Here is a 12,030-nt window from a genome sequence, read left to right on the forward strand (position 1 = left end):
CACTACTGTGTGTTTGTTTTTTTGTTTTTTTGTCCCCTGTCCTCTCAGACTGCCCAATTATCGAGCCGACCCTAGTCTGACACACAAGACCGGCCGCTTGGCCTTCTAATTACAATACGTCCGCTCTGCGTTTGCTTACTTTTGACTGTTCTCTGTTCTACTCTTCCCTGTCACTAGTTTTTGTTTGTCCTGGAACTCTGAAAGCTGTTGGAGATCCTTCCTTTCTCTTTGAGGCGGAGCAGCAAGCCGGGGCCTGGTGCAAAGACCCCCTTCAGGCCGGCGACAAAGTTTACTTTATGCCGTGGACTCCGTACCGAACTGACACGCTCATCGAGTACTCCTCGCTCGACGACTTCCAGAACTCGCGGCAAACCACCACGTATAAACTGCCACATCGAGTGGACGGGACCGGGTTTGTGGTGTATGACGGAGCTGTGTTTTTTAACAAGGAGAGAACGCGCAACATAGTCAAATTTGACCTCCGGACTCGAATCAAGAGCGGCGAGGCCATCATCAACAACGCCAACTACCACGACACCTCGCCTTACAAGTGGGGCGGGAAGACGGACATTGACCTGGCGGTGGATGAGAACGGCCTGTGGGTGATCTACGCCACTGAGCAGAACAATGGCATGATGGTGCTGAGTCAGCTGAACCCCTATACTCTCCGCTTCGAGGCCACGTGGGAGACGGCCTACGACAAACGCTCGGCCTCAAATGCCTTCATGATCTGTGGCGTCCTGTACGTGGTGAGGTCCTCTTACGAGGACAACGAAAACGAAGTCAGTAAAGGCGTCATTGACTACATATACAACACCAAGCAGAGCCACGGTGAGTTCGTGGATATTAACTTCCCAAACCAGTACCAGTACATCGCAGCCGTGGAGTACAACCCTAGAGACAACCAGCTCTATGTGTGGAATAACTTTTACATCCTACGCTACAACCTGGCCTTCGGACCGCCCGATCCGGCTCACGGTAAGAATGATTTCTGTATGCCTTTTGATTTTGAGTTCTCTATTATTTTTATTATACACTCAACATTTAGTTAGACTGAACAAAATCAGCTCATCAGCTTGTAAGTAGTCTTGTTCTATTAAGCAGTATAATGATATACAGTTATAGAGCCAAGTAATATGCAGAGCTTCAAACTTTTTTTTTTACTGGAAGTTTTTATTTATTTTGTCTTTTAATTTTTAATGGCTGCTGCAGAATTTTTAAAAAGGCATTTCAGCTTATAAACCTTTTCGAGGAAAGCATGATGAAATAAATGTAAAACATTCAGTTCTGAGCTGAAACTCTAATCAAAGCATTGCAATGCAATGCAGCACCCATCCCAAAACCCACTGCTGTTCGGGCACATATCTGTGCTAATGATGAATTGTGGACTGAGGATCTTTTAGACCAGTATGAACTTTTGCTTCAAAACATTGAACTTAATGAAAAAGATAGTGTCATAAAATTTCAAAATGGGATTTTTGTGAGGAACTTGGCAAACAAACTGGGTGTGGGAGACCTTTGGTTATGGAGGACCTTGGTTTTGAACAGTTTTGTGATTTTGTAATTCGTACAGTAGAGGCACTATTACTTCGGTAAATTTTTTGGTACACGTTCTGCTGCTAGTAATATTTTTCATTAAGATAGCATTAAAAGGTTATTGAAAAAATGATTGATATTTAATTTAGTTTCATTGCGTAACGCCAAAGTCTGCAAATCCACCAGTACCAGCCAGCAACTTACTTCAGTCACACACTACACTGCTTCCTCCTTTCAACTCAAGTCTCAATAGTAGTTTATGCAGAGACATGGATAGTAGAGATGCACCGAATATTTGCATGACAAGTGCTGCATAGTTTATATTGCAGATTTTTTTTTTCAGCAGAGACAGCAGCCCCACACTTCACACCTTGGTCAAATGAGTCGTACATAAAAATACGGAATTGTGAATCATGGGCTGTGTGTGTCACCAGACCCATCTACCACGTCTACACTCTTGAGAATAAAGGTTTTTCAAAAGGTTAATTGAGCATTGCAATAGAAGAATCATACAAGCAAACATCTAAAAGCGATGTCCGTGTAATAAAGGTAACATATAAAGGTTACACATAAAGATTCTTTCTCACAGCTCCTTTACACAATGCAACAAGAACCGTTGTTCTTAATCCACCTTCAACCCATCTGTGCAGTGAACACACACGCACTCACACACCAGTAGTACAGGGAGGGAGCACACTGACCCGGAGCGGTGGGCAGCCATCCATCACTATGGCTCCCATTAGTAGGGGGTAGTGAGGGTTAAGAGCCTTGCTCAAGGCAGCTTGTCGAACCTGGGTATTGAACCCACAACCTAGTCATCAGTCAATAACCTGGTACTCTAAACCCACTGAGCCACCACTGCCTCCAGTTTCTCCAATCCAGTCCAGTCCTTCCCTGAGTGGAGGTCTGCTTTATTTTTATTGAATCATTTTTGGGCCTTTTTGCAGGCTTAATCTACATTTGTATTTTCACTTTTACCTCGCCTCGGTAGATTAGACTTTGTACTATTTTTGGCAGTTTGAGAAAGAGGGAGTTACAGTGGGATCATGTGATTAGAAAGGGGCATTCAGAATTCAGTGTGCGTCTCCTTTTTTCTCCTTTTTTTTTTCTTCCCTACCTCTCTTTCTTTCTCCATCTTTCTTTCTCTTTTTTAACCTCTGTTTGTGGAGCAGTAGCAAAGGCAGTATTTTATCCCTGCTGGCAGTAAAACTACATTATTTCACCTGACAAAGGAGAAGTAAAGAAAAGCAGAAGTCAAAAAAAAATCCTAGGCGTTTTTCTTTTCTGAAATGTGTGTCCCAATCGATTGTCGATTCCGATTCCGAATTTCACATCCCTGGTAAGCACTGAGATTCCGAAAGCCTGAATTGTTGTTTGGAATGGCAGGCGCGCTGTGTGAACAATGGCGCAGCGCGATGGCATTCCTCCAGTATTATCCGTGTTCTGTGTGTCAAATGTCACGGGTGAGTGATTTTTAATTTTCGATTTTAATATGTGTTTGATGTGTCCCGGAAGCTCGCTCGCTGCTCGGCGGGAAGCTGCCGGGCTCGGCGGTAAACAACATCACAGGCTCAGTTAGCATATCATAAGAGATCTGCGTCTGGGGATTTTCTTTAGACGCTCCCAGCCTCCCCTGCGCTCGGGCTCGAGGGGGCCGGTGTAACCAACTTCGCTCCCTCCGAGAAAGGAGGACGTGTCCTCTGTGGAGCCATCGGTGGAGACATGCCTGTCTGGACAGGTACACAGGCTTCCTCAGAGCAACAATAGGTCCTTCCCGACGGTACGGAGTTGAGTCCCCGTCGACTATCAGCCCTTAAACAAACAGTCCTCGCTACCCTTGCGCCCCTGCTATTGCTGCGCCTGTGCGAAGAGGACGTAGAAGAGAGAGCGGTCAATCGGGAAGGTCAGAGCGGCAGAGTATGTTTTTAATTTAACTGTCAAGAGCTGAGATGAGGGCCCTGAACTGGACTATGTGTCAGATATTCTTTACATTGAAAATATAATAGCTGTAATTACCATAATCCTGACTCACCCTCAGCGCTCAGGCGCTGGTAATACTTCAGTAAGGCTTCTCCAAGGCATGGAAGTCAGGCAGCCTTACACAGATTATCAAGACTCAAGACTTTTTCTTCTTTTTTTTTATGTATTGTCTGTATGCAGTACTGACAGACTGGGGTGTTTTTAATCGGGGTCTAATGCAGGGTCATTCCCCGCTATATAGCTGGGCTTTACTGTAACTAACTCCCAGACACTGCTGGCTTTCACTCTCTCCCCATAGGAATTGACGGATCAGTATGCACACAGTGGAGTATGCGTGTACTCGCTCCAGCTTTTCACCTCTCCTCACCCATGAGCAAATTGTTTGAAGTTGCTTCTTTGCCAGTGCAGAAAGTTCCAGGGAAATATTTATTTCTATTTCTCGGATTACAATGCAGAGACAAAAATGCAGACGTTTGGTATTTATAAGCCTTTGGCACAGCACTTACAAATGGTTTGAAATCATAAGAACATAAGAACCAGCCTAAAAAATTTCATTGTGTAACATAATCGCACAATGAATAACATAATTCTCCCTGGTATTATTAGAGGCTGTATTCACGTTTCAAGCCTCATTAATCATTTGGTTTTTTTCTATATTTCTTCTTGCTTAGATCAGATATTGGCTTTCTTCTTGAATCAATTTTTCTTTCTGTATCACCTGTATCGTTTGTAACGTGAAGGAATCTGCCCCTGAAACTTGAACCGTACGCTTGTGCACATTGATACATTTATGAACGTTGCTTCCGAGGAGCCTGCCTGCTTTTTAAAATGAATGAATATAAGTGCTCACAATTCTCAACATGGCATCTGTTTACAGATAAAAAAAAAGCTAGATACAATTAACTTAGCACATCAAACCAACCTTAGGCCTACTCTGATGACCCTCCCAATCTACTTGTAGTTTTATCAAATTTTATCAGTGATTTTGAAGAGGTTTAACCTTCCCGTTGGAGTATTGTACTCTCTCCCCATCATAGAGATCAGAGCCTGGCAGGTCAAAGTATTAGGTCTAAGTATTAGGACTATGGCCTCCATCACCTACACAACTACGTGCACTCTTTGCTCAAATTGGTTTGATCAGATTTCGATTGCTGATAGACTTCAGAATTGCTCAACATAAGCTAACTTAGAACTTAGAAGTATTCAGAATGGCGTATACATGGAGGTCTATTGAGCTATTTGTTGAAATGTTAATGGATTATCAGGCTGCATATAAATGTATCTTATAAAAGGACCACAGCACAGTCTGTTTTAACAGTGCTGTAAACCAGCCAATGAAGCTGGAGCTTTGTAAAATGAAAGGGTTGTAAATAGACTCGTAAAACAGCATCTAGGCATTTTTAACCATCGTCACCCACATACTATTATATAGTATTATTAAATAAACGCATTCTGTGGTGCCTTTAAGATTTGTTTAAGAATTATAGACAGTGGTGTTCAGTTGCCTTCACCTTAATTTGTAGCCATTGTTGTCATGTGGCGGTGAATTGTTAGATTATCTTCTGGAAGCTGTGCATTTACACGTCTGTGCTTTGAGACAGCTGCTTGGATTACTAGCTTTACCCTCTACCTTTTGTAAGTGTGATCCCAGCAGTATAGACGACTATACTAGAGGTAGCGGTTGGTAAATGATGAAGAGGGGCAGAGGAAGAGAGAGACGCAGGACTGGGGGAACTGAAATGCAGGCAGGCATTGGAGAGGGAGGATCAGGCTGTAGCCATCCGTGCTCCTGTGCATTGTAATTGGGGGAACATCCTAATACAGGAGGGCCCTGGTAATGTGGGATAAGAGATCAAGGTGTGAAAAAAAAGAAACTAACAGCAAAGATAGCTGTGTTTGTCTCGGCTGCACACACACACATATACACACACACATTCGGGAACATCCCGTAAGGCGCAGCGTCCAGAAGAAGGCCAGGGATGTAACGGTGTGGAAAATTATCAGTGTTGTTTCTCCCGGCAAGCAGTGTGTACCTATGCATGTGGGTGAGCGTTTCTGCAGCGGCTGATAGTGCACCTCAGCTCCCCTGTAAACACTTCCCCCTCTCCCGCACATGCCAGGAGACAAACAGCGCCGAGCAGCTTTGAGATTCACGTCTGGGCCCCCGCGACAGTCAGAGTCCAGGCTGCTGGAGCTTGGTGGCCGGCGTGGCACTGATTTAATCAGCGCTGCACTATAGTCCTGTTCAGGCAGACTCCTTTTTGATGAAACCAGCGTCACACAAGAGAGAATGAGCATAGTGCAAATGTGGGATCAGGCAGATAAAACACAAACAATTGCACTTGTGTTTCTATGCTTTTGTTTTGTTACGGGCTGGTCATGCTCCCATCTGATATGAGGGACCAGAGTCAACTACACAAAGCTGATTCTGGTTCTGTTTTAAGGCTTAGAAAAAAAATTACACTGCTACCTTTAATCCAAGTGCAGTCTCTGGAGCTGGAAACTTTAAATGCATATTTTTTCAACGCAAATTAATCACTTGACAAAATTGACAGAGCTTGGTGACGTATTAGCATTTTTATTTAGTGATATAACACAGCAATGCTCACTGTTACCATCTATTTATAGTGAAGTTTATACTCTCTCCATCTCTTTTGCTCTCTCACTAGCATGGTCATGCACACACAAACACACACACACACAGCTAATAGAACGTTTCCTCTTTTTAAACTGTTAAATGTGTGGAATATGGAGCTACACTCGCGGTTATATTCTCCAGTAAATCTCACATTTAAACTCAGTAACTCTTAAGTAGCACATTGCATAATAGCTAGCTTAAAAACATTAAAATTACCCTGAGATATTATAGTTAAAAAAAGGATATATACTGCCAGGTGTATATCACACTACATCATTATCACTGCCCCCCTCCCAAACATACAGTCCCAGCATGATAATCATGATTTTGTACATGATTCAGTCACAGAATATTGTGATTAATATATAAATGATTTTTATGAAGGGATTGGCACCAATAATACAAATCTAAGTGTTTCTACCACTGATTCCTTTATTCAAATTGAAGTACCCATTATCAAAAGCTTAGTCTTAAAATAGAAAAGCTGTGATAAATTATGATTTATCACACAATTCTATTGACATTAATATGATCCTTTTTTTTTATCAACTGACACCACTAATATTAGCAGTTTTTTTATTAGCAGTTAAGGTGTAAAATATAAAGATATTTAGCATAGCTAAACTTGTTCCATAAGCCATAAATCATTTTTCTTCCAGTAAGAGGGAGCGTGTGCACCTTTCCGGTCATAAGGATGCTGTGTGGTGCAGCCTATTTGAAACGTTAGGGTTAGAGGTGTGCCAAAAAATCGATTCACATAAGAATCTTGATTCTCATTTACTACGATTCAGAATCGATTTAAAATGTCCCAAAATCGATTCTGAGGGGCGGGTTTTAGACTGATTTTGGGCTGGGTATTTTTGTTGGACCTGGCAACCCTGGGGATAGCGCTTGTCCTTTCAAACGGAGATCTTCCAGACACACACAGAGCGTAGGTGTTTGAGAATCACCGGTAAGATGGCAGAACAAGCACTATATTACATTAGATTAACGTGTAGTTTCAATGTTTTATGGCAGAATGCTTCATAACAAGCATAAAAAAGATCGCTAGTAGTTAGTTTCAGTAACTGTTAGCTAGCTAACTAGCTAACTTTCCAGTTCCACCTTAAATAACGCTACAGGTGGCAGCGGGCTGCAGCATTTAAGGCGGAACGGAAAAATACAATAAGCTAATCAGAGCTAATTTCAGCTCCTCATCACAGAGGAATTAAGGAATGGACCATATGAATTAATTTCTCCACCTCCTGCCCCCTTTCTGAAGAAATACAACGACCTTAAATTAACTAGTTAATCAGCAGCTGCTCCTGAACTTTAGCGCTCCACTGCTATCATCACATCAGCCCAGCAGCGTCACCTACACACCACCGCTAGTAGCCTGGTAATAAAGCAGTGTTATTTATTATTTATTTATTGTTCATTAACGTCATTGTGATATCCCAGTGATTCCTCTGTCACTGAGGACCCACATTCCTGCACATTTTATTGTTTTTGTAACACATTACCTGCTCCAGGACCAGTGTATATTATGGAGGGTTTTTTTTCAATAAGATTCATAAGCCAGAAGCAGAAATTTTTATAATTCAAATCGTTTTGAATCAAAAATCGATTTTGAATCGAATCGTGGCCCCCAAAATCGGAATCGAATCGAATCGTGAGATAGTAAACGATTCCCACCCCTAGTTAGGGTTATATATTCCGATCACAGGTAAAAAATAAAATATATTACTAATAATTTCTCAATCATCAGTCATCGACAATTTCGGATTTTTTTTTATTAATTGACAGTGTAATTAATTTTGCCGTAGATCTGGTTTTCAATTATTCATTTTTATTTTGTTCTCATGAAAATTAGATTGTCAAATAAGGTCCTCATTTCGTCATTAAAATCTAGATGTAAGGACAGATCGCATGTATATACGTCTTCATGGAGAAGAACAATCACTTCTATTTTGTTAGCACTGTATGTGATTTGGCCTTTCCAGGGGAGTCAGGATTAGCAGGTGAAATGAATAAATAAATCATAAAAGACAACAATAATCAACACGTTATTTTGGTAAGGACTTGACAAACAGCTGTAATGAGCACTAGGCACTAGTCGCTACAGTCCAATTTGTTTTTATTCATCTCCTCTTCACAGTACAATCAGTGCTTATGAACTGTGAGATCAAGATCATCCATTTTATAATGGATTAAACATAATAAATAAAGTTTAATGCGCTTGTATCTAATGTGCGATGATTTTTATGGCCCTTCTTGTACAGTACGTTTTTATTTATTACCTCCTCTGCAGTTAGCTCAGTCTTGGCAATCAGCTAACTGTGAAAATGCTAAGAGGCCTGCTTTCTGCTGCTTCTGCTTAGTATTATACTGCATGCTGTAGGTTCCACCCACAGAATAGAATATACTGTATCTCACAGGTGGAACAAATTCTTCCTGAATCTGCTGTTCCACTACGCTTGTCATTCATAAATGTATGAATGACTCAACTGTTAAGGAAACAGCATGCTGCATTATGCATCGTTTGCTGTGAGACCAGTGGCAATAGCTTGTCATATGTTGTTGTGTTGGGTTGTTAAAGAGTAGAACTGCTGCACCATTTAACTACCAGGCAGGTGGAGCTGAGACGAGCGCTGAATGTTTTATCAAACGCTGAGCTTTCATTCAGTATACATTGCTTATTGATATGTTTGGAGTCAAGCTGTGCTTGCTTGGGTGAAATCCAGCGTTTCTGCAGAGCTTCACTTTATGACCCTATATCCACTGCTTGCTTAGTTGCTCGGTTGGTTCTCTGGACTGGATGGAGCGTTTCTTTCCGAGGCTCATCTTCGAAACGTTGCGAAACGTACCGCTTCATCCAGCTTCAGAGTACTGACGGAGCATCGCCAATGGACTCCAAACGTTTGGACGGAATCTCTCTGATGTCTGGGAACAGGTTTTTTTCCTCCTCTCTCAGCGTGAGCTAGATATAGCCTGAAGGTGTGGGAAAATTTGCTGACTTACCCGCACGGGCGAGCAAGCGAGCGGCGCCTGTGCAAAACCCATTCAAACGAAGACTGAGCTCACTTGGCTATTCTGTTTGGGATGTGAGACACGCAGAGAGCGCAGACAGCGAAAATACGCCGCTCAGTCAGCTGGCCTGCTGTCGGCACTGTCAGGCTTTTTTTGTGGATTTTACACTCCGCCTCATTCTGTCCAGTTGACCTGATTAATGCTGCTGAGGCTGACCCGGACGCGCTGGCTGATATCACCACAACAGAGCATATTACTAAATCATGATAGGATAATAATGTAATCATAATAATAATAATAATTGCCTCGATGTTATATTGAGATATTGAGCCGCTGAGCTGCTTACAGGCTCAGTTCTGGCTTCTCCCTCTTAAAATACAGAATACGCAAATCCAGTGGTTATGCTAATGCTAATGATTCCTGTCCTTATGATCCAAGTCAGTGGTTCTCAAGTAAGTGTAAGTGTTTAATATTATAATAAATACAAGTTGTATTGTGTTTACACATGCACAATTCAAAAAAATAATATATTACCAAATTATTAATGAAAAAATGTGTGCTCTGTGGGCGTGGCAGAGCGAGAGGACAAGGATTATTAGGAAAACTGAGCAACTTTTGGGTTTTCTGGATGCAGCCCATGAACCACCAAGATCAAACTAAGATTTTTAAATACTATCTACTGGAGCTACTGTGTGGGCAACTGAATAAATGTTGTGGTCCGTACAGTAGACCTACTAAGAGTAATAACATAGGGAAATAACAGAAGTGCAAAGCTGGATAGTGAACTACATCTTATTATTAATCCTAATGGAGGAGCTTCTGAGAATTGTGGAGTTCCACAGGGTTCTATGGTAGGGCCTGTGAAATTGAAAAGTATGATACTGTAGTCTTGAGAGTGCTAGTACTATATTGTACTATATCAGGCGTGAGCTTGCACGCAGGGTCTATCAGCTTAATGTAATGTTATGTATGAAGTTTTTTAAGCTATAATTTATATTTAATATTATAATTAATATTCAGTATTTTTGTGCATGCACTACATTCGCAGAGGCTTTCTGGAGTACCCTCTTGAGATGCCTCTTGTAGCACCAGCTCTAATCTGTGAACATTCAGGATTTGTTAAACTGCTAATAAATGACCTCAAATCCCACCCTGAACATAGCACTAATTCTAGCACCCAAATTCTAAAATGAATTAATTTTAGATTATTAATAAGATAATTGCTCAAAGCATCTTCATTTAAACACCTACTGCTCTGCTTACAGCTCAGTATCTGGTGACAATAATATCACTGCTATCATTGGTGTCATCTAGATGAAGGTCTTCAACGCAAGGCCTTGTAACGATGCCATCTAATCTCTGGAATCAGGGCAGCAAAAGCACACACACACACACATACATGCGCGATGCACAGCTTGTTGCTTAATCTCATTTTTCTCCCTCATTATTGAAATTAGTCTGGCACTAATCATGATAATTGGCAATTTAGCCCAATGATATTGCAGTGCTTTTACTCATGTTTAGAAAAAGCCCCAGTTGTGCAGGTCAAAGCTGTGGAGCCTGAGCTCGTTGCCGTTCCTTCTCCTCCTACCGTTGCTGTCTTTAACGTGCAGCCTCTAATGAATACAGATTTCCATACTTTTTTTTCCCCCCCTGCGGTTGGCCCTCAGAAGCTTAATTGGTAACACTTAACGTGTTGAGGGACCCTGATGCAAGGCGTCTTATTAAATTCTCCCACTGTAAATGAAGCCTTCCAAAGTGACACCCAGAAAGTGGAGCACTTTTAGTCAACACTTCTCGCAGTGCAGATGTGTTAAAAATATAAATACACTGAAATTAAATATGTTTTGGCCTAATCCAAGCAAACATTAAACATTTAAATATGAAGGCCAAGTATTTAGCACAGTTTTGTACAGGTTTTATTGATTTTGGCGCTTTTTTTTCCCACTATTGCTTTAATTGAAAGCACCTAAATGTATTTGAATTGATTTTAGTCATTGTTCTGTAACAATTATTTAGTCTTTTATTTGTCTTATTTAACCAACAGTGCTTCTTTCCTGCAAAACAATTCATATACTTAATATATTTATATATATTTTATATATACTATCTTAGTATGAATTATTCGGTTATCCACAATAGGATTATTTCGCGCCCATCTTATTTGGGCCCGTTTTTTTTTTTTACTTTTCAGTTTGGTCAGTTTTGGCAGCTGATTTACACTTGCTCTTCTACAAACCAATCAGTGTGAAATACGTGGAGACATAATTCACATAATGATTTTTTTTAGGGGTGCAATAATAAAATTATGATTCTGGATTCACAATCCAATTTTCTCACAAATTTTACACAAAAATAAGGAGACTTCAAAGTGTTTAAACAATGTGTGTAAGTGCTCCCATTACTGTTCTAAATGTAGACAAAATATGGTGCCGTTTTATTTCTCACTTAATCAGTTTTTGGTGACTGTTTACTTTAATTTGACTGCATTAAAAATTTTAAACATCTTACTTTTCACTCTGCTACTATTGGAAATCTGTCACTCCTTTTTAGCTGGACAGAGGGTTTGTCGTCTCTCCCGGCCAACAAAAGTAAAAAAAAAAATTTGTGCAGCAACCACGATGAGCCCTCTCACCCCCAATGCTTTGTTACACCCCTAGTATTTGATGGTGACAGGACATGCAGTTGGAAAGTTAGTTAGTTAGTGTGCTCACTAAATTGCAGTGCTACATTAAAAAAAAACATAAAAGCTAGAAAAGAGACTAAAGCCAGAATGTTAATGTTACCAAGCTAACATTGCTACTATCCTAGCACTGTACAGCATGTATCTTTCAACTGGAAAGAAAAAAGCTTCAACAGTTTGTGAA

At 40.8% G+C, this 12,030-nt stretch overlaps 1 protein-coding gene across 46 annotated transcripts in view; it reads left to right on the forward strand.

Annotated features, from left to right (window-relative positions):
• The window catches only part of adgrl2a (adhesion G protein-coupled receptor L2a), a 134,420-nt gene that overhangs the window by 77,072 nt on the left and 45,318 nt on the right, over positions 1-12,030 (forward strand). For all 46 annotated transcript variants that reach the window (XR_007424743.1, XM_007233161.4, XM_049465339.1 and 43 more), the window contains exon 5: positions 178-978. Coding sequence is in view for 45 of the 46 variants with exons in the window: in XM_007233161.4 (XP_007233223.3) it covers positions 178-978 (801 nt within the window). In the remaining variant the exon portion in view is untranslated. The remainder of the gene's footprint in view (positions 1-177; positions 979-12,030) is intronic.

The sequence above is a fragment of the Astyanax mexicanus genome, chromosome 16, assembly GCF_023375975.1.
Source record: "Astyanax mexicanus isolate ESR-SI-001 chromosome 16, AstMex3_surface, whole genome shotgun sequence".
Classification (NCBI taxonomy): Eukaryota; Metazoa; Chordata; class Actinopteri; order Characiformes; family Acestrorhamphidae; genus Astyanax; species Astyanax mexicanus.